General features: G+C 55.2%; 1 protein-coding gene across 1 annotated transcript; it reads left to right on the top strand.

Annotated features, from left to right (window-relative positions):
• The first annotated feature begins 495 nt into the window (after positions 1-495).
• SART1 (spliceosome associated factor 1, recruiter of U4/U6.U5 tri-snRNP) lies at positions 496-15,554 on the top strand. The gene is made up of 20 exons (XM_068976948.1): positions 496-834; positions 2,852-2,909; positions 3,246-3,301; positions 3,844-3,970; positions 4,089-4,194; positions 4,445-4,522; positions 4,629-4,728; positions 4,819-4,961; positions 5,088-5,294; positions 5,957-6,081; positions 6,158-6,291; positions 6,371-6,504; positions 12,127-12,297; positions 12,457-12,567; positions 12,893-12,980; positions 13,452-13,542; positions 13,619-13,754; positions 14,050-14,139; positions 14,242-14,363; positions 14,456-15,554. Exons 1-20 carry the CDS (start codon positions 522-524, stop codon positions 14,472-14,474), a joined length of 2,409 nt encoding a protein of 802 aa, XP_068833049.1. The 5' UTR covers positions 496-521; the 3' UTR covers positions 14,475-15,554.
• The last annotated feature ends 6,951 nt before the right edge of the window (positions 15,555-22,505 follow it).

Genomic DNA, 22,505 nt, shown 5'->3' with positions numbered 1-22,505 from the left:
CTAGATGTAGGGGTTGGAAGGAAGCTGGACTGTGGAGCTGGGGGCCTCGGGAGAACATGCTACGTCGTTTAACACCCGATGGAGCCACGACCCCAGGCAGTACACTAGGAGGACGCCACTGGAGAGGTGGACCCTGCCCAGAGACAGTCCGTGAGCCAGTGAACATCCGTAATTGAGGGTGTGAAAGCGGAGGGAAGCCGGGAAGGGGCTTCCAGCTCTGGCGATCCTGGCTTGGATGGTCCCTAGGTCCCATTCTGGGATACTGTCTTCCCCAGACCCAGTGGCGAACCTTGAGGCGCGCATGCGCATTCGGCCCCCCGGCTCGGCTGGCTGCGACTGAGCAGTCGGGTTCAGATTCCGGCCTTCCCATGAGCCTTTGGGGCGGGCTCCGAGGCAAACGACGGAAGCAGCCGCTCTTGGTTTCCGGCAACAGGACACCGGCTGTCGGGCGACCCGGAAGTGTTCCCATTTTGCGTCGTCGGGGCTCGGCGGCGGCCGGGCTCGGGGTTAGACAGACCACCATGGGGTCGTCAAAGAAGCACCGCGGGGAAAAGGAGGCGGCAGGAACTACAGCAGCGGCCAGCACCGGCGGCGCTACCGAACAGCCGCCTAGGCACCGGGAGCACAAAAAACACAAGCATCGGAGCAGCGGCGGCGGCAGTAGCGGCGGCGAACGACGGAAGCGAAGCCGAGAGCGTGGGAGCGAGCGCGGGAGCGGGCGGCGCGGGGCCGAAAATGAGGCCCGCAGCAGCACGCACGGGCGGGAGCGCAGCCAGACAGAGCCCTCCGAGCGGCGCGTGAAACGGGAGAAGCGGGATGATGGCTACGAGGCCGGTGAGGGGCCTGTGCAGGGGGCGGGGCGACCGGAGGTGCCCCGGGTATGTGGGCTCTGGGTATGGAGGCCGAGCGCACCAGGCCGAGGCATCCTCTGGCTTTTTCGTCAGCACTCTCTAAAGGGTCTTCCTGTGGCTATTTGGGACTGAAGGTTGTCTTTCTCTGTTAAAGTCTCTGAGGGTAGAGATTTTCTTTGTTTTCCTCACGACCCCTCCCTGAATGTGTTGAATGAATGAAGCGATGGCAGCATGTGCAGAGGCAAGAACAAACGTTGTCAGAGTTGTGTAGAGTTCATAGGAGAGACAGCAGTGTGTAAGAGAGACACGGTTCTGAACACTAAGGGCCGTATAGGCCCTGTTAAGAAATTGAAACTTGTTTTGAGAGGAAGCCATGAATTTGAACTGACGAGTGAGTTGATCACATTCATATTTTGCAAAGATCTGGGAGAAGGGCAGTAGAGACTGGAGGTGAGATGAAGGCTGATGGTGGCCTGCACCGAGGCATTAGCCATGGGATGGAGAGACGCGGACAGATTGGAGAGGTGTTTTGGAGGAGGAGGTGATGGAGCTTAGCATTTGGATGAGGTCTGGAAAGAGAAGGAATTGAGGGTGTGCCTTGAATTTTGACTTGAGCAGTTAGTTGAGTGGTAGTGATCTCTGCTGATGTTATCCTGGTGGTTCAGTGGTAAAGAATCTGCCTGCAGTGCAGAAGACAAAAGAGACAAGGGTTCTATCCCTGGGTTGGGACGATCCCCTGGAGGAGGGCATGGCATCCCACTCCAGTATTCTTGCCTGGAGAATCCCATAGACAGAGGAGTCTGGAGAGCTACAGTCCACAGGGTGGCAAAGATTTGGACACAACTGAAGTGACCGAAGCACGCATGCACAGTGCTGTCGACTGAATTTCAGGAGTTTGGAAGAGAAACAGATTTTTGGAGGGAGACAACCGAATTCTGTTTTGAAGAGTGTTGAATTTTATGTGCATGGAGAAACTCAGGGCTTGGGCTGGATAGAACAGTTTGGGAATCATGAGTGTTTAGGTGGCATATGAAGTCCACTGAGAGACTAGGAGTAGGAAGCCTACTGGTAGGAGAACCTGATAAATGCCAGTGTTTTAGTATTACGCTGAGCAGGAGGCTACGAAAAAAGGAGGTAGGCTATCCCCCAAAGCAGGAAAACCATAGAATCTCGTGTCAGGGGATCTGTGGGAGTGATCATCTGTGTCACACACTGCTGGAGACCAGATGAAAACCAGAGCTGAAAAGAATCCTTGGGGTTTTGAAATAAGGAGGCTGGTGATCTTGGAGAGAGCCTGGAGTGGTTGGGATTCAGAGTTCAAGTGGGATAAGGTACAGAGGTAGGTTGTGAGGCAAACATGCTGGAACGATGAGTTGTGGTGGCGCCTGGTAGGGGCAGCTCCATCTGAGTCCGAATCTGACTTCTGCGTGTGGTGTTCAGTGAAGTCACTTGCTGTTTGTGAGGTGAGTAGAGGATGTCCTAAATGCTCCTTTATCTCAGTGATCTCAGCAACATTACAGAAGAGGCTCCAATAAGTATATTTCTTCACTGCATGAATTACACAGAGGGCATAGTTATGCTGCCAAGACGGTCCCTACCCTGTGAGAAGCAGGTCCAGAAATGACTGTGGCTGTGTTGTGCAGAGGAGAGCAGTTCATGCTCATCAGTAATGGAGCAGGACTCCAGGGAGGAAGTGGGGTCTGATAGGATTTTGTTAACAGCCTGAGGCCAGAGAAGGCAGTGTAGGTTGAAAGCACAGGATACGCAAAAGTGGAGAGGTGGCAAAGTGAAGGTCGTAGAAAGCTGGACCCTTTGGATCAGGAAAGGAAGTTATGGGGAGAAGCAGCGTTCTCAGAGCCTGGGACTCGGATGGAAGGAGCTCCTGGTTGGGGGGAAGGAGGCCGAGGTGCTGACCTCGTCTTCGGCCCTGCACCTGGAGCCAGGGCTGCGGCTCCTGGGCCCAGTGCTCTGCCCCTGAGCCTTGCTGCTTCTTGTTCCAGCCGCCAGCTCCAAAACTAGCTCAGGCGATGCCTCGTCACTCAGCATCGAGGAGACCAAGTAAGTCCTGTCTCCTTTTCATTTCTGTGTTTTCTTCTGGGACAAGCAGCTTCTGGGGTAGCTGTCTGGGGAGGGTTTCGTGTAGTACATGTTCTGATTAAAGTTGGAAGTGTCATGTAAATCATCCTAGCCAACCAGCTGAGTTCCCGAAGTGGACTCTGAGGCCCAGGAGAGCATGGCCTTGCCCTGGCTAGGCCCACTGCTGGGTCAGGCCCTAGGTTTGAGACCCTTCGGACCACTCAGTCCCTTCCTGTTTTCTCCCCCTCTTTGTCCAGAAATGCATTTGGTGCCCCCATTTCTTGGACAGCTCATAACACTTGTATCTCTTGTCCTCAGTAAACTCCGGGCAAAGTTGGGGCTGAAACCCTTGGAGGTCAATGCCGTCAAGAAAGGTGAGTGTGGGGCTGAGGGTGATGGGAGGGAGGGCATTTGGGATCAAGAAGTGAGGTTGTCTGGAGGGATTTTTGAAGAAAGTGGGGTTGGAGTGCAGGTCAGCACCCTTCAGTGGTCCTGTGTGGGTGCTGGCTGTGGCCTTGGGGCTTCCTTGCCGCTGTGATGGGGTCTGGGACTCGGCTGCTTGTTTAAACTTGAGCAGTTGACGTGGCAGCCTCAGTATGGCTGCGAGGTAGCGTTAAAGGGACCAAGAGATGTGCACAGTGCTGCAAACTCATCTGTGCTGTGCACGTGTTGGGTTTTTTTTGTTTCGGTTTGGTTTTTTAAAGTATGACCAGAGGGGCTTTGGAAGGCATGGAGGGTCCCGTCTTCTTGGGGGGGATGTGGGAATGTGGGGTTGCCGGGGATCAGGAGGCAGAGGATTCTTCCCTCGCTTCTGGCTCCTCTGGCCCCCTGAGCGGGACGGGGCAGCGTGAGTGGCTCCCTCCTTTCCCCACCAGCCTTGGGCAGGCATAGCCTCACGCCTGGGCCTCCCTTCCAGAGGCGGGCACCAAGGAGGAGCCCGTGACCGCCGATGTCATCAACCCCATGGCCTTGCGACAGCGAGAGGAGCTGCGAGAGAAGCTGGCAGCTGCCAAAGAAAAGCGCATCCTGAACCAAAAACTGGGGTGAGGGTCCCCGCCACGTGGGCTCAGTCAGGGTCTGAGGAGGCACCCCGGAGATCTGGAGTCGGGGTAGGGGGAGCAGGAGCTGGTTCTCCAGAGGATCTTTTTCCTCTGTCTTCAGGAAGATTAAGACCCTGGGGGAGGATGACCCCTGGCTGGACGACACCGCGGCCTGGATCGAGAGGAGCCGGCAGCTTCAGAAGGAGAAGGACTTGGCAGAGAAGAGGGTGAGGTGCTGGGAGTCACCCAGTGCCTCCAGTGGCCTGATGGCTGGGGGGCCGCAGACGGGCCGTGGGGACGTGAGGTGGGGGCTCAGAGCAGTGGGAGGCCTGTGCTCAGTGGCGCCTGCATTGGGTTCTCAGCAGCTTGATTGTTTAGGTCTGTGCTTTTTGCATCCCCACTTAGTAAGGCCCCACATCTTCCGGTGATCCAGAACAGCTTGAGGTCATAGGTCACCGCCCCATCCCTGTCCTGTAGGCCAAGCTGCTGGAGGAGATGGACCAGGAGTTTGGTGTCAGCACCCTGGTGGAGGAAGAGTTCGAGCAGAGGCGGCAGGTGAGGCTGCGGCAGCTGCAGGGAGGGGCCGGGGAGGCTGCTGTCCCAGGTGCTGGGATCCCTGGGCGGCGTCCAGACTGGGCTGCACTTTCTGCCCCGTCTCTAGGACCTGTACAGCGCCCGGGACCTGCAGGGCCTCACCGTGGAGCATGCCATCGACTCCTTCCGTGAGGGGGAGACGGTGATCCTCACCCTCAAGGACAAAGGTGGGTTGCACTGGGCAGTCTGGCTGGGGGCCCAGGCCCTGCAGGTGGAGGGCGCGTGACCGGCTGCCGCCTTCTCCACTCCATCTGCAGGAGTGCTGCAGGAGGAGGAGGATGTGCTGGTGAACGTGAACCTGCTGGACAAGGAGCGGGCGGAGAAAAACGTGGAGCTGCGCAAGAAGAAGCCCGACTACCTGCCGTACGTGGAGGACGAGAGCGTGGACGACTTGGCCCAGGCAGGCCGGCAGCGTGGGCACCGGGCAGCGGGTGTTGGCGGCAGGCGGGTGGTTTGGGAGGAGATGGGAGCTCTGTGGCTATTCAGGAGCCAGACTGCATTCCAACCTGTCCTTCTTGCCTTGCAGCACAAACCTCGCTCTATCCTGTCCAAGTACGACGAGGAACTCGAAGGTGAGCGGCCGCAGTCCTTCCGACTGGAGCAGGGGGGCGTGGCTGACGGCCTCCGGGAGCGGGAGCTAGAGGAGATCCGTGCCAAGCTGCGGCTGCAGGCCCAGTCCCTGAGCACGGTCGGACCACGACTTGCCTCTGAGTACCTCACACCAGAGGAGATGGTGAGTCCTGAGGTCTTCTCCCAGACCTGCCCCTCCCTCTCCTCGGGCCACAGGCTGCCAGAAGGCACTAGAAGGGGGATCGGGTAATCGCATGGTACTTGGTCCCTGTGGATGAGCAGTAACCGGCAGCCCCGAGGAGGCAGCCGGTGTAGACAGAACAAGGACTGTGAGCCAGGTGCCCCTGAGCTGGTGGGCAGGCTCTGCCACATCGCCAGCCTGTGCCTGGGGTGTCATTTAACTGTGAGCCTGAGGCCCCTCTGAAATGGGGATGGCAGGAGCCCCCTCATGGGGACCGTTCCAAGGGCTGGTGGTGGTCTGGTAAGCGGTTGTTTTGTAGGGTGTCACCTTTGGGCTGCTGTGTGGACACGCAGGTAGACCTCTAGCTCAGTAGGTTGCTTGCCTCTGTGGTTGAGAGCAAGACTCTGGAACCAGTCTCGGGGGATTTCACTGTCCTGGCTCTCCTGCTTAGGAGCTGGTGACTTTGCACAAGATACTTAATCTCTTGCTGCCTTAGTTGTCCTCATCTCACAGATGGGATGATGGTTACTCGTGTCTCACTCACGTGTGTGAACTGCTGCATAGCAGCAAGCAGCGTCCACTCTTGTGGGCTTGTGCTGCCTGCCTCCCCCTGCCCTCACGTCTCTCCTCTCTCCTCCTTTCAGGTGACCTTTAAAAAGACCAAGCGGAGGGTGAAGAAGATCCGTAAGAAGGAGAAGGAGGTGATCATGCGGGCCGATGACCTGCTGCCGCTTGGGGACCAGACTCAGGATGGGGACTTCGGTTCCAGGTGGGCTGGGAGACGGCTGGGTGTGGGGGCCAGGCCGGCCCTGGGGCCAGCCTCACAGAGAAGCCTCTGCCCGCAGACTGCGGGGCCGGGGGCGGCGCCGGGTGCCTGAGGCGGACGAGGAGCCCCAAGAGGAGGGGGAAAAGGAGCCCGTGCCTCAGCCGCCACCGTCAGATGACACCCGCGTGGAGAACATGGACATCAGTGATGAGGGTGAGGGCCCGGCCTGTGGGGTGGGGGACCCGAAGAGCCAGGCGGTGGTCTGAGCGGGCGTCTCCTGTGTCTCCCCCAGAGGAGGGCGCCGTGCCGCAGTCTGGGTCCCCAGAGGTGCTGGAGGAGGACGAGGCGGAGCTGGAGCTGCAGAAGCAGCTGGAGAAGGGGCGCCGCCTGCGGCAGCTGCAGCAGCTGCGGGACAGCGGCGAGAAGGTGAGGGGGCTCCGGGGGTTGGGCGTGGGCGGGCGCTGGGGCCCACGTGACAGGTGCGTCTGTGGCCGCTTGTCCTCGGGGGCACGCGGTCCCACGCCGTCACAGGCGGTCCCCATGCTCTGGTCTGCACCCTCTCTGTGTTCCACGTCGTGTTGCTGGTGGGTTTCTAGGTTTCTGCCGTGCTTTCACTGTGGGACGCTTTAGCACTTCGTTGTGTGCATCTTCTTTCCTTCTGGGCTCCGTGTTGCCTCGCTGTGAGTGAGGCATCATCCTAGGATTGGGAAGTCACTGGGGGAAAGGACAGCCAAGGGCTCCTCTGATTTTCATGGGGCAGAAATGGCAGTGACCTGTGAACATGAGCAAGCTGAGTGGTCTCTGCTGGTGGCGGCTGTGCAGACAACACAGGAGCAGCCGGAGGTTGGTCTCTTAGGTCCAGTGTTTGGGGAAGACCTTTCGGGGGAGCCTTCTGAGCTGAGACTGAAATGACACAGTGGAGTCTGCCTTGCCCAGATTCAGAGTGGACAGGCATTCAGGCCATGGGGACAGCAGATGTCCTTTGGCAAGATGACCTTAGAATGTGTGAGGACCACGTGGGCTGGAGCAGAGGAAGGGAACGAGGGTGTGAGCTGAGGTGGAGAGTTGAGTGGGGGCTTGAGACTGTGGTCATTGCTGGCCCTTCCGGAGCACTGATATGTGCCACGCACCGCTTAAGTGCTTTGTGTGTGGGTTCATTAATCCTCACAGCAGCACTAGGAGGAAGGCTCTGTTATCTCCTTTTTATAGATGAGAAAACTGAGGTACAGAGGTGGTAGGCAAGTTGCCCAAGATCACATGACTGGGAGGTGGCCGAGCACAGCCTGGCTCCAGAGCCCACACTTTAACCCTGCACCTCCCACCGAGAGAGACTGTGGGGCTGGAGACAGGCTGCAGCAGCAAACCCGGGGTGCCCACCGCGTGGGTAGAGCAGCAGGGAGCCACCGGACTGAGGCCTCCCTGAGCCAGGGAGGGGTTTCGAGGAGAGGGAGGGAGCACCTCAAACAGTGTTGAGGGGCAGATAAGATTTGGCCCTGGTGGAGACAATGCCACTGTGGAGACAGTAGCGTCAAGAGGGTTGAGAAGAGCTGGGGCTGGAGGAGGAGGGGCCTTGGGACGATTCCTTAGCCCAGGACGGGGCGCGCTTTGTTCACGGGGCCAGGAAGCAAATATCTGAGGCTCAGGGTTCTGCCTCTCCAGCTGGGGTAGCCGGGGGCGGGGCCGAGTGCCAGTGCAACTTGCTGTACAAGGGTGGGGTGACTTGCTGTACAAGGGTGAGGTGGGGGGGATACAGCTTGCCCACCCCTCCTCTAAAGAGAATGAGGAAATGGGTCAATAGCTGAAGAGGGCACGAGGTGAAGGAAGTTTTTCCTTTTTTGTAGTGAATGAGGTATAGCGTTAATATTTAAAAGTTATGCTCCAGAGTCATAGAGTTTATGGCTGAAAGGATCATGCCGGTTATGTGACCCAGTGGGATTCATCAAGGTTGGATTTTCTACTTGCCGGGCCATTTTCTGAAATGGGGTAGACTAGGATAGGAGAAGGCAATGGCACCCCACTCCAGTACTCTTGCCTGGGAAATCCCATGGATGGAGGAGGCTGGTGGGCTACAGTTCATGGGGTTGCGAAGAGTCAGACACAACTGAGGGACTTCACTTTCACTTTCCACTTTCATGCATTGGAGAGGGAAATGGCAACCCACTCCAGTGTTCTTGCCTGGAGAATCCCAGGGACGGCGGAGCCTGGTGGGCTGCCGTCTGTGGGGTCACACAGAGTCGGACACGACTGAAGCGACTTAGCAGCAGCAGCAGCAGCAGCAGCAGGGTAGGAACGAGTGTGGGCAAGAAAGCGAGTGTTTGCTTTCGGTTGAGTTAGGTTTGAGATGCCTCCTCATTGGAGGTGATTGATGCTGAATAGGCAGTTGGATGTATGACCTTGAACTTCATATATATACTCGAGAGAGGCTGAGATGGAAGCATGGAAGTCAGTGTGTAGATGGGGTTTATACCAGAGGACTGGGTGGGATCACTGGGCGTGGATGTAGATAAGGAGGAGAAGGTAAGGCTCCAGGAGGGAGAGGAAGGGTGCCTTCCTGGAAGCCATGTGAAGACCGGTTTGGAGGGGAGGTGTGAGCAGTGGTGATGCAGACTCGGGAGGGTTCCGATATCCGGAGGATGGGAACTGGCCATGGGGTCAGTCAGCACGGAGGTCACTGATGCTCCCGTCTAAGGTTGGCTCGGTGGGGTGATGGGAAACGGGGGCCAGATCACGCAGGTGTTAGCGAGGTTGCTGGACGCGAGATTAGTAGGTGAGAGTTCACTCTGTTTCTGTACGCCAGCAAGAGATGGAGAATGTAATTCTAAAAAGATACCATTCATGAAAGCAGTATAGATAATGAAGTAACATGGGTAAACAATAGAAGACATTATGGATAATGAATAATCAGCTTAGCAACAAAGTTAAAAGGAATGAATGACATGCAAGATCTCTAAGAGGAAAATCGTAGTCCTTTTTTGAAAGGTATTAAACAGGGCATGTTGTTTTAGTTACCCAGGCCTGCCATAACAAAACACTGCAGACTGGGTGGCTGAAACAGCAGCAATGTATTCCAACACTTCTGGAAGCTTCAAGTCCAAGGTCAGGGTGTTGGCAGGTTTGCTGTCTTCCAAGGCCTCTGTCCTTGGCCTGTAGGTGGCCATCTTTCCACGGTGTCCTCACATGGCCTTCCTTTGTGTGTAATTCCCTGGTGCCTCTGTCCTTACAAGGACACCAGCTTATTAGATTCGGGCCTACTCTTCAGACCTCATTTGACCTTTATTATCTCTAAAAAAGGCTTTGTCTCCAGGTACAGCCACACTGGAGACAAGGGCTTCAATGTATGAATGTTTTTTTTGGGGGGGGGGCCACAGTTCAGTCTGTAATAACCATATTAATGGATAAAAGTAATGTTGTAGAGATGTCTGTATCCTCACAGTTGCAGTAGAAATCCCAGTAGGTTTTTGTGGAACCTGACAAAGTGATTCTAAAATTTACACAGAAGATCAAAGGGCCCCAAATAGCCAAGACCCTCAGACTAATCAGGTGGTAGGATTTGCTGTAATACATACCTAGTCTTTTTGTTCAGTCGCTAAGTCGAGTCCGACTCTTTGGCGACCATGTGGACCATAGCCCACCAGGCTCCTGTGCCCGTGGAATTTCCCAGGCAAGAATACGGAAGTGGGGTGCCATTTCCTTCTCCAGGGGTTCTTCCCAATCTAGAGATCGAACCCACACTTCCTACTTGAGAGGCAGATTTTTTACCACTGAGCCACTGGGAAGCCACTTTCAAGTCTTTTTAGACAGTTGTAATTGAGGCCCTGTGATATTGGGGGCATTAAATGTGGCCCCCAGAAACAGACTCCTGCCATACGACATGACGTGGCCCAGTGTGAAAGGAGCTCAGCTAGGTAAGCGGAGTCAGGACAATCAGTTATCTATTTGGAAAAATGTGAAATGTGGTTTGTACCTCACACCTTGTGCAGAAATTCACTTAAAAGGTTAAGAACTTAAAATTAAAAACTTAATATTTGAGAAAAGCGTGAAGAATTTTATGACTACGGTAGTGGTTCTTTTTAATTGTGTTAAAATACCCATAGGATTTATCATCTTACCCGTTTTTAGGTGTATGGTTCTGTGGTGTCAAATATATTCACCTTGTGTGCAGCATTTAACTAGTTAGAAATTAAAAACTTGATTTTCATTTAAAAACTTAGTTTTATTTTAAAGACACCATGAAGGGAACTTTCCTGGTGGTCCAGTGGTTAGGACACCCCACTTTCATTGCACAGGGTGCTGGTTTGATCCCTGGCCAGGGAACTAAGATCCCACCTGCCTTGTGGCACAGCAAAAAAAGAGAAAAAGATGTCATGAGGAATGTAAAAAGATAGGCCAAACGGAGAAGGTATTTGTCCACGTGCAGAAGGGCAGTTCACAGAGGTGCAAGGATGCATGACCCCTGAAACACAAGGTGAGGCCCAACCTGGGTAGCGGTGGAGGAAAGGTGAGCTGAAACGATAGATCAGGTCCCACCCGCCTCACTTGGCAAAAGTGTCAGGCTTGATAACGTCAAGTGTCCATGAGGATGTGGGGCAGCCAGAGTTCTTGTCCACACTTTGCAGGGGCATGTAAAGGAGTCCCATCAGTGGGGAGACACTGACGAGCCTTGTAGAGTGAGATCGTGTGTCTCAGCGGACCACACTCTGTGTGAATGCTCACGTCGGGTTGCGTTAGCTGTGCCGTTCGTGGTCCGGGGAGAGGCTGTCTTTGGTGCACTGGAGAACTCCACCGCGGTACAGTCACAGCATGGGACGGGATCGCGTAGTGAAAAGCTGTTCAACTGGAGCCGCTTACGTCAAGACTGACCTTAAAACATATGTGTATACTTGAAAACATAGAGTCAGACAGTGTGCTTCAGATTACGTAATGTTTGAAAAATGCATAACAGAACAACAGACTGTTCATGGGTGGGTCTGTATGTGCTAAACTGTGAAGGAAAGGCCGTGAATCGTGACCGCAGGTATGTGGGGAGGAGGCCCCTGGGGCCTGAAAGGGTGTTCATGATGCGGTTCAGCCAGCTCATGGGGACATGCTGTTTGTTTGGTGGTGGTGATTTTTAAAAGCATACGCATGTATTACAAGTAGCCTTTTTATGTGTAGGATGACATTTATTTAAAAACGTGATGTCATTCATGTAAGGAAAGGAGTGCAGAGGTGGACACGGAGACTGGAAACTTCTGTGATGAGTTTGCTGTCAGGGGCAGAGCAGGAGGGCTGTGGTGTTGCAAGAGGATTCTTCAAAGAGCAGAGAGGGTCTTCCGTGACGGTCCAGTGGCTAACACTCCGTGCTTTCCCTCAGGGGGTGCTGGTTCGCTCCCTGGTCTGGGAACTAAGATCCCATATGCTCAGCAGCCAAAAATAACAGAGGGAAAAGGGGGGAAGATCCTAGACAGTCCCTGTGTGCTGGTGGGAGTGACACAGGACGGGGCATGGTGTCGGGAGCAGAGTTCTGGCGGCCCTTGGAGCCCTGCCCGGTGGGGTGGCCTGTGGTGGGCGCAGGGTCAGGCGTTGGCCGTGAGGAGTGGGGCGGCAGGGTGGGTGGGTGGTGGTTCAGCGCTGGAAGCAGGGGCCAGGTCCACGGAGCATCCAGCCTGTGCAGGGCCAGGGTTCCAGGGGGAGGGATGTTTGCTTGAGTCGTGAGCTGAGTCTGTTTGGGGAGGAGTGGGTGGTGGAGGAGGGGGCGGGAGAAGGAAGGCGCGGGGTGCGAGAGCGAGCGGAGGAGGAGGCGCGACAGAGGCTCGGTCATGAGGGGCCGTGCCGGATTCTGGATATTAATTCAGAGGGCAGTGGGGAGCCATCGCTGACTTCAGAGTGATGGAGCGAGATCAGTGCAGAGCAGACCAGGGGTCAGGGAAGAGGAAAGCGTGGTCTGGTCCGCTGTGGGTGGTGGGAATGGCATGCTGTTCTGCTGCCAGTGAGGGTGGTGGGTTCCTGGGTCTCCATGGCACCCCCCTAGAAACTTCTGGGTTTGCGCACAGCTGCTCCCTCCCCCAGGTGGTGGAGATCGTCAAGAGGCTGGAGTCTCGGCAGCGGGGCTGGGAGGAGGAGGACCCGGAGCGGAAGGGGGCCATCGTGTTCAACGCCACGTCCGAGTTCTGCCGAACTCTGGGGGAGATCCCCACCTACGGGCTGGCCGGCAACCGGGAGGACCAGGAAGAGCTCATGGTGGGTCCTCGGACAGCCCACCCCCAACACGTTCCCCGGGCCTGCTCTGCTCTTGGGTGCCGGGGGTGGCGGCCCTGCCAGTCCTCAGGAATAAGCCTCAGTGCTCAAGGGGGACGGGCTCGCCGGAGCCTGGACTGAGCCTGGTCATCTCTCCTCCAGGACTTTGAACGGGACGAGGAGCGCTCGGCCAATGGCGGCTCCGAGTCTGACGGGGAGGAGAACATGGGCTGGAGCACCGTCAACCTGGACGAGGAGAAGCAGCAGCAAGACGTGAGGAGGGCGAGGAGCCGGGCTGGGGGCCGGGGGCCGCTGCAGGCTGCAGGGGCCGCTGCAGGCTGCAGGAGCCTGGTGGGGTGGGCGCTGGGCTGGGGGCTTAGCTCTGCCCTCCGCACCGTGGGGCCGCCGTGTCTCAGAGCCCTGGGCTCCTCCTGCGTAAATGGGGTATACGGACCTGGTGGGGTGTTGTGGGTTAAATGAGGCGTCTCGTCGCACAGGGCCTGGTACACAGCAAGGACCACAGTCCTGGGAGGGGTGACTGTCGGGCAGGAGGGTAGCCCACTTAGCACCCCCATCATTGTGTGCTCCGCCCCCCCAGTTCTCTGCCTCCTCCACCACCATCCTGGACGAGGAGCCCATCGTGAATAGAGGGCTGGCGGCCGCCCTGCTCCTGTGTCAGAACAAAGGTAAGAGGCTCGGGCTGCCCTGCAATGGCCTGGGTGCCGCCACGGAAGGCGGGCCAGGCAGCTGCCGCCCTCCGGCCCCCTGCCCCCTTCCTCCCCGCCGCCCCCGGGCCCGGCAGTCACGGTAGCCGCTGGCCTTTGTGCGCTGCTTCCCCCATGCTCAGTGCCTGTGCCCACACGTGCCCCAGCAGGCACCACTGCCCCTGGAGGCTCGGCCTCTCCTCTGCAGGGAGTGGGAGGAGTGGCCGCAATCCAGGCGGTGGCGCAGAGACCTTGGCGTTAGGATCGTAGCTCTGCCGTGTACTGAGCCGGTGGCCCTGGACAGGCACCTGACTTCTCTTGGGTCTCCGTTTCCTTTGTCTGCACGAGGGGACTGATGTCTCTCCCCGCAGCACAGCTCGGAGGGTCCCTCAGGGGCCACCATGCTGTTGGGAGTGCTGGGCAGTCTGGGCTCTCACAGGTTCCACCCCCCAGGGCTGCTGGAGACGACGGTGCAGAAGGTGGCCCGGGTGAAGGCGCCCAACAAGTCCCTGCCGTCGGCTGTGTACTGCATCGAGGACAAGATGTGAGTGTGGGCGCGGGGGCCGCACCCTGGGAGCCCGGGCGCCGGGCAGTGCTGAGGCCCCCTGCGTCTCCCACAGGGCCATTGACGATAAGTACAGCCGGCGGGAGGAGTACCGCGGCTTCACCCAGGACTTCAAGGAGAAGGACGGCTATAAACCCGACGTGAAGATCGAGTACGTGGACGAGACGGGCCGGAAGCTCACACCCAAGGAGGTGAGTGGGGCCGCGCCCTGGAGTCTCGGCCAGGGGACTGTGGTGTCCATCGCTCGGGGGCGTCCTCCCTGCCTGCCCCCTTCCCAGCGGCCCCCTGAGCTCTCAGCTGATGACAGCTGTCCGCCTTTCTCTCCTCACGTTCTTGGAGTCTGCTGCCCCCTCGCTCCAGCACATCCTTCCCTCTCTTTGGGGGCTCCCAGAGGGTGCCAGGGCCGGGGCCATCTCCCAGCCCCTTCCCAGGCTCACCGCCCCCACCTTGGCTCAGCGGCTCTAACAGGGTTCTGCCCGGTCATAGGCTTTCCGGCAGCTGTCTCACCGCTTCCACGGGAAGGGCTCTGGCAAAATGAAGACGGAGCGGCGGATGAAGAAGCTGGACGAGGAGGCGGTGGGTGCCCACGGGGAGGTGGCAGTGGCCTCTGGGGGTGTGGGGTTGGCGGGGACTGGGGCACTGGGGTGCTCCTGCTTTGCTGACTGGCCCGACCCACAGCTCCTGAAGAAGATGAGCTCCAGTGACACGCCCCTGGGCACCGTGGCTCTGCTGCAGGAGAAGCAGAAGGCCCAGAAGACGCCATACATCGTGCTCAGTGGCAGTGGCAAGAGCATGAACGCGTGAGTGGGGCGCTGTGCTGCCTGCATGCATTGGGGAGCGGGGGGTGGGGTCACAGCCGCTCTTCAGCCTCACGCTCCTCTTCTTTCCGCAGGAACACCATCACCAAGTGAAGCTGGCCTCCCTTCTGATCCCTCTCCCGACTTTAATATTAAATAAAGCTCCCTCCTTATTTTTTCCCCCTGGTCCTGGTGCAGGTTCCAGGGTCAGACCTGGGAAAAGGGCAGGCGGTGCCAGACAGAGCATGGGGAACATTGCCCTCTGGCTCCGTCGTCACCTGTGTGACCTCAGGCAGTCACTGAACCTTTCTAAACGGCCTTAGTTCTGCCGTTTGTTTGACCAAAACACCTTTGCTTCATAGGGTGTCTTGCGATGATTAAGTGAGCTCATTTCATTCACTCACCTGGAACGTGGAGGTGAGCAAGGCCCCTCAGAGGTGGCTTAGGGTCTGGCTTCTGCCAGGTGAGACCGGTTGTAGGTGACACAAACGACAGAGATGCAGGGAGGGAACTGGCCCGGCTCTGCTAAGGCAGTTCTCAGCCCACGCTGGGCCCCAGCCAGCCAAAGAGAAGCCAGCTGGTTCGCTTTCTCACCCTCGCCTCCCCCAGCCGCTCCTGGCATGGTCGTACCAGTCCTGGCTGTGCCTGTTAAATGTTGCACCTTACTCTCTCCAAGGCTGGCTTCTGGGTAAGAGTTGGGAGGTGTTTTAGAGGCTCAGTCACCGCGGTCTCTCCCAGTCTCAGTGCCACAAGAATCACTGCTCACAGCCAGGACGGCCGCGGCAGGGTCTGGGGGCATCGCAGGCTCCTGTTGTCTACGTGGAGAGTGAGAGGCTCGGTTTCTCAGAGCACCCGCCTCTTGGGAACCTTGTCTGCTTAGCAGGGCAGCTGAGATTCCTCGGTGTGAACTCCGTGAGGGACAGTAAGAGCCTGAATCGAGGGAAAGGTGACAGCTGGCTCCGGTGGGAGTCAGACAAAACCAGCATCCCACCACCCCCACCTCCACCCGAGTGCGTGGCAGATGGTTCACAGATATTTTTTTTTTAATGAAAAAAAAAAAGTGGATTAAAATAACCTTAGAAAATGTAAGAAAAGAACAGAAAAATGTAAACAAGGAACAAAATACAGTTGCCTTAACCCATTGCTTTCGATGACAGTTACTTCGTGGCAGCCCCACCCGGCATTGTCAGGCCCTGCTTCAGCTTGTCTCCTTATCTTGGGGTCTGATTCTGATTTAGTTTCCGCTTGGGCTTCTTCCTTGGGTTCCTCAGGGAGGGTCCCTGTGGGAAGCGTAGGCTGGGTCTAGGGTCTGGGGAATCTTGGTCTGTTTCTCCCAGAAGCTTTTGCGACATGTCCTGTGTTGTGGGTTGTCCCTGGCGGCGGAGCACCAGCTCTGGCCAAGCTCTTGTCGAAGCTCACACCTTACCCGCTGCAGCCTGTTAGGAAGCTGTTGCCATCATCAGAGCCAAAAACGTCCAAGGTCGTGTCTAGAGCACTGGTGGACCCGGGTGGAACTGACCAGCTGTGTCCCAGGGTGTCTCCTGACACTCTGACCTGTGACTGAGGGGACAGTAAATGGCGAGCCAGGGCCTAGGAGGGGCTCCGAGGGCCCCCTCCAGGAACCCTCCCTGGCTGGCAGTCTGTGGCGTCTCCCGTCCTGTGGCCTCTGGTCCCAGCCCTGTGCTTGTGCTTCTGTGCCCTGAGTCATGCTATCCCTACCTAGGCTGTGCTTGCCCACCTGATGGGGGCGGGGAGGCAGCAGGGAGTCAGTTCAGCTCCAGGGCTGGAGGAGCCAGCACCGAATCATCTGAGGCCTGAGCTGCCAGGGCCGGCAGAGCCCAGGGAGAAGGTGGGGACTGAGAAACGATGTCAGCCATGCGTGAGCCCAGCCCTCCAGGGCACCCAGGAAGAAGGATACTGATGCCTGCTCTCAAACAACCATCAGACTGCAGCTGCTCCCTCCAGTGAGCACGGGAGCGCTCAGGATGTGAAAAGCTGCAGGATGCTGGCCCCAGAGAGCTGAGGTGCGTACAAAAGGAATGATTTCAGTGAGCGCAGACCCCTGCGTCTTCTCATACATACAGAGAAGAGCACTAAATTCCTTGAGATACACAGTTTTAATTCACAAAAATTCTTTTGATGTTCTGACTACCTGCCCTTTGTTGCAAACTTCTATAAAACCTGACTCCTCCACCCCGCTTCCGTGGAGCAATTCTCAGGGTTACTTGAGATGCTGTCTCCCAGGCTTGTCCTAAAAATTCCCACTGAATAAAACATCTCAATTTTCAGATTGTGACTATTATGTAAGTCGCCAGGACCCACCAGTACTACTAAGCCCCTTGGGAACTGGGGACAGTGATGCCTCCACTCAGGTTGGTGTGGGGGTCAGTGTGGTCTTAGCCAAGGCCTGGGGAGAGCCAGCTGGGCCACTGTTCGGGCAAATTACCGCTGACTGCATTCTATGTCAGACTTAGGGCTGGTGTAGAGTTGAAAACATTCACCTTCTCTCATTACTCCAGCAAATATTTACTGAGCGTCAGGGGTGCTGGGGCTGAGGAGCAGCAGGGCCAGACCGGCTGCCTGGGTCCTGAGGGTCTGATGGGTGAGCAGCTATGGAACAAGGACACCGGTGGGTGAGAAGGGGACGGGAGGGAGTCTGTGCTCTCAATGTGGCTCGTGCCTTCAAAAGGGCCTGGGGAGCCCAGCTTTAATTTCCAGAGGCCCGAATGGCTGCCTCTCCACTCCCAGCCATGTGGCATCCTTGCTAAGGCACCAAGGCCTGCCCAGGACCCCTTCCCTTGCTGTGGCTTTGTTCCCTCGCAGCCCCCAAGGAAGCCCGCCCTTCTAGGCCTGGTGATGGGAACCTCAGCCCAAAAGCCAGTGTCGGCTGTGGCCTGCAGGTGAAGCCGGGGCAGGACGGCCCTCCACCCCCAGGTGTCTTTCTCCCTCTGGGCTGTGCCCACCCCCCGCCCAGGTCCGCTGAAGCCCATCGGGCTGCGGTGGCGCGTCCTGCCCTGTGTCTCCTGCCAGCTCGTCCAGTTCTGTTTCCCCACAGGATGGGGAAGCTGTCCCCCACTCCCCTCACTTCCGGCTGCCTGGTGAAGAAGCTGCCCCAGCTCATCTGGGGCCCAGGCCAGGCCCCCTCCTGAGATGTGTCCTCTGACCCCTGAGAGTCAGTTCCTCAAGAGAAATAACCTTTAGGGTATCTGAGGAGGTTTATTGCAGGAATTGGCTCCCGTGACCATGCTGCTAATTCGCTTCAGTCGTGTCCGACTCTGTGCGACCCCATAGACGGCAGCCCACCAGGATTCTCCAGGCAAGAACACTGGAGTGGGTTGCCATTTCCTTCTCCAATGCATGAAAGTGAAAGTGAAGTCGCTCAGTCGTGTCTGACTCTTCATGACCCCATGGACTCTAGCCTACCAGGCTCCTCTGCCCATGGGATTTTCCAGGCAAGAGTACTGGAGTGGGGTGCCATTGCCTTCTCCGCCCGTGACCATGAGACGTTCCCGTATCTGCCATCTTCGAGCTGGACACCCAGGAAGGCTGGTGCTGTGAGTTCGGTTTGAGTTCGAAGGCCTGAGGATTGTGGACACCTGACAGCCCAAGACGGGCGTCCCATCTGAGGCTGAGGGAGCCTGCCCTCCCCCACCTCTCTCCTCTTGGCGCTCTTGGTGGAGTGGGTGAGTCCACCTGCACTGGTGAGGGGGACCTTCTGTATTCAATCTGCTGCTCCAAATGCTTTCTTCCAAACATGCCCTCCCAGACATACCAGAAATAACATTTTACCAACTATCTAGGAACCCCTGAGCCCAGTTGATTAACTGGCTTAACTGATTAAGCCCACACAAGATTAACCATCACAGTGAATCACCTAAATTGGTCTAGAAAAATTCCTCTTCAGCTTAAACAGAGTAGTTTCTCTTCTATACAAGTAACATTTCCTTTTGAAATTTTTTATTTTTGGCAGCGCTGGGTCTTTGTGGCTGCCCTTGAGGGTCCTCCTTGTGGCATGCAGACTTAGTTGCCTGTGGCACGTGGGATCTCAGTCCCCTGACCAGGATCGATCGAGCCAGAGTCCCCTGCATTGGAAGTGTGGAGTCTTAGCCACTAGACTGCCAGGGAAGTCACCAGTCATATGTTTTTATTCTCCAGGACATTATCTTGACTTTTTTAAGAACTACCCCCTAATCAGACATCTTCATCAAGAATGAACTTTGTTCCTTCTTGCCTCTCAGATCTCTCCTCTGGAGTCATTTTCATTGTTTCTCTGAAGTTCATCTTCTAGAAGTTCTGTCTAGATGAGCTCTCATATTCTGCTGGTCTGAATGTCTTCATCTTGGTATGGGCTGGAGACGGCTGTGCTCGCTCACAGGGCTGCGGTGAGAGTCCAAGTCGCTCCCCCAGGGCCTCTTCCGGAGTCGGAGTCAGCTTCACTGGGGGTCTCCACTCCTATGATCCCGGTGTTTCCCTCAATACCTGTTTTCCCGTGACTCCTAACGCACCAGATCCTGTCAATTCAGGCGACTCATCAAAGCCCCCTAGCCTGGTGCTCCAGGCCCCGTACATGCCACCCCTAACACGACCCCGTCTAGTGCAGACACACCATACCTGCCCTTCTGCAGACCCCTGCCCCTTCCCTCGTCTACACCTGCTCGGGAGACAGTAAGCGGAGCAAACTTGCTGTGTCCTATGTGCTTCCCAGGAGGGCGAGGGAGGAGACAGGAGGAGACAGAACGCATCTGACCTGTCAGCCTTGGACAGAAAGGGAAAGCAAAGAAGGGGAGGACCTCCCCACAGAGGCCCCCTCCCCAAAGCTCTGTGGCCATGGACGGTCAACAGCCTGGTCAGACAGCTCACCCACTACTCTCCAAGTGCTCTCGAGCACGCACTGAAGTCTGTGCGCTGGAGGGCTGATGGACTAAAGCCTTGTAAGTGAAGTCCCCTCTGGGTGGTGGAGCTTACCAGCGGCCGACCAGTCACAGCCGCTCTCGGACCCCTTGCACCCAGTTGGCCGCGGTCGTGTCACTGGATCACATCATCCGAGTGACCCTTCGGGCTGTTGCACCCAGGACCAGGGCTGACCTGCTGGCTGGACATGCTTATCGTGCCCCTTGTTGGCAGTTTCCATGAATGTTGACTGAATGTGGAGCCAGGAACTGATGACACCTCTCACTGTGGCCCAGCTCATGCAGTTTGAACCCCAAGGAAAAGAACTCTTCTCCTACAACAGTTAATGAAAATGGTGTGGTAGCATTCTCTCCATGCTGAACCACCTGGACTGGAGGGTTTCTGGTGCTTGTCGCTGTGAACAAGCAAAGGTTACATAATGAAGTGGATATTTTAGCATCATCAGAGGCTGTCCTAACAATAACCGAAGAAATTGTGACCACTCAGGAGACAGCCTTGATCATTGCTAACGGTTTATTCCTGTGTCACCAGGCGAGGTATGCCGTGTGCCTTGACACATTTCATAAGGATTCTGGATTCCCAGAGTACGTCATCCATGAATCACATGTGAGCACGAGCCACTGCCGGCGTCCCGCCCTCCCTCGTGTCAATGCTCTTCTCAGTGGTTCGTGCTGAGAAGCTGCCTCACGTGCTCCTCAGACGTGGGAAGCAGAGACGGGCCTTGATTGAAGACAAAATCCAGGGTCCCTCAACCCCAGCAATTTCCTAGGGGGACATGTGGGCAATTACTAAGGACAAATTGCTGGCCTTTTCCTCCAACTACAAAGAGGCCCTGTACCAATGTGGCTTCTTTGCACACTGAAGGCTCTCCCACATTGATAGCCTTTGTACTGGGTTATTGGACAAGGGACCAGTGTGCCGGGTGGGGCACGGTGGGGGGCACCCTGACACTCAGCCCCATCTCCCTCAGACCCCAAGGAATTGTCTCAGTCTTGGAAACTGGATTCCTCCAGCACTCAGTGGCCCCAGGCTTTTCATTCACAGATTTCCTCCTGCTGCTCAGCACACTGCAAAATCCCACACGTATCCCCTCAGCACAGAACAGGCCCCTGCGTGCTGGCCAGAGCTCAGTGGCCCCAGTCTGCTCACATGGGCAGGCCAGAAGCTAACACCCCAGGAGCAGCACTGCGACAAGAGCCCGGGGGTTGGTGGGAAAGGCTGCCTTGCTCCCAGGCGGCTGTTGCTCAAGCGCATTAGACAACGGATCCAGAGTTCTCTATAAAGGAAAGTTCCAGCACCGTCCACTGCGGTTTAACGTGCTAGAGAACTCAACCTGAGCTGAAATAAAGAACACAACAGACAGAATACGCAACGGAAGGGATACAGCTTAGGAATCAGTAAACTATAAGACCAGACTCAGAAAATCGTCAAAGAAGAAAGACTGAAGACACAAAAAATGTAAAAGAAAACCTAAGAGATGTGGGAGACAGTGAAGGGATGACATCGGAATAAGAGCAGTTCTAGAGAGACACAAACGTGGCGGGAGAAAATAACTGAAGAAATAATGGACACAAATCTCCTGGAATAACACAAACATGAGGCACACTGGACCAGAAGAGCTGAGCGCCAAAGAGAGAAAAGGAACAATGCACACTTGTGTATACAGATCACATACACATCCCACAGGACTTTACGAATACCAGAGACAGGCTCACAGAGAGAGCCAGCAGGTCACACGCAAAGGAGAGAGTCAGACTGACATCGGGTTTCTCAACAGCGACGCTGGATGCAAAGAGACAATGAAGCAGCGTTTTCTAAGTGTAAAAAAAAGAATTTAGAATTTATATCCATACAAACTGTCATTCAAATTAGACAGATGGGTCCCTATATACCAATTATTACAGTTAATAAACATTATCAGTTAAAAGAAAAATAGTGACTCATTTTTAAGAATCCAGATACAAACTAAATAAAAATTTAAAAGAAAAAATAAAGAAAAAAGAAAAAAAAGAAACAAGAAAAGAATCCAGATGCACTCAGAGACATCTAAAACATGAGGACGTGCAAAGAGTGAAAGTAGGGGACCCCGCTGGCGGTCCAGTGACTAAGATGCTCTACTCGCAATGCCAGAGGCCCAGGTTCAATCCCTGGTCAGAGGACTAGATCCCACATGCTGCAACTAAGACCCAGTGCAGCCCAATAAATAAATACATATTTTAAAATAGTAAAAGTAAAAGGACTAAGAGGGTGAGAAGAGGGGAAACGGGAGAAAGTTGAAAGGCACAAACTTCGAGTTAGAGTTAACAGCTATGGGACAGGCACACAGGAAAAGTGTTGGCAGAGGAAATTCTGAGAGTTCTCATCACTAGGAAGAAAGGTTTTTTCCCTTTCTTTTTTTGGTCATATCTATATAGGAATACAGATGTTAGCAGAACCCATTGTGGCAATCATTTCATAATATATGTAAATCAAACCACCATGCTGCCTGTCTTAAACCGAGTGATGTATGCCAATTGTTTCTCAATAAAACTGGAAAAAAAAAAAGGAAGACAACTCACCAGGCAAAAATACTAACTAGAAGAAATCTCAGATAGCTATACTAACATGAGATGAAATAAACTAAGATAAAAGGGAATTGTAGGAATGGAAAGAGTCACTTCATAAAAAAGGGTCCTGTTCACAGACATAGCAATTTTAAACATGTTGCACTTAATGTAAACTTAAAAAACAGCTTATGAATAAACCAATAGACTATAGGAAGAGGCCGTTACATCCACCTTAAGGATCCACAGTTGGTCTTCAGTATTCATTGGTTTCCATCACGATACCTCTATTTTTCAGCTCTGCTGGTCCCTCATTGCAGCAGGAGGGTTTCTCTGGTGGTGGCGTGTCGCTCCCAAGCACATGGGCTCTGCAGTTGTGATACTCAGGCTCAGTTGCCCTGTGGCACGTGGGATCATCTTAGTTTTTTATGAAGTGACTTTTTTATGAAGTGACTCTTTCCATTCCTACAATTCCCTTTGATCTTAGTTTATTTCATCTCATGTTAGTAAGCTATCTGAGATTTCTTCTAGCACTTTGGGAAGCATTTGGCGGCACTGACTAGAGTTGGGACACAGAAATTTCACTCAGGAAGCTGTCTCAAGAGAAACATACACAAAGTACAAAGACACAGGCACAAGAATGTTGACAACAGCGAAGATGTGGAAAAACCCAAAAGCCATCAGAAAAAGT

Source organism: Capricornis sumatraensis, chromosome 8 (genome assembly GCF_032405125.1).
Source record: "Capricornis sumatraensis isolate serow.1 chromosome 8, serow.2, whole genome shotgun sequence".
NCBI classification, from domain to species: domain Eukaryota; kingdom Metazoa; phylum Chordata; class Mammalia; order Artiodactyla; family Bovidae; genus Capricornis; species Capricornis sumatraensis.
Note: the sequence above shows the minus strand (reverse complement) of the source record. Positions and strands in the feature narration are given on the sequence as shown.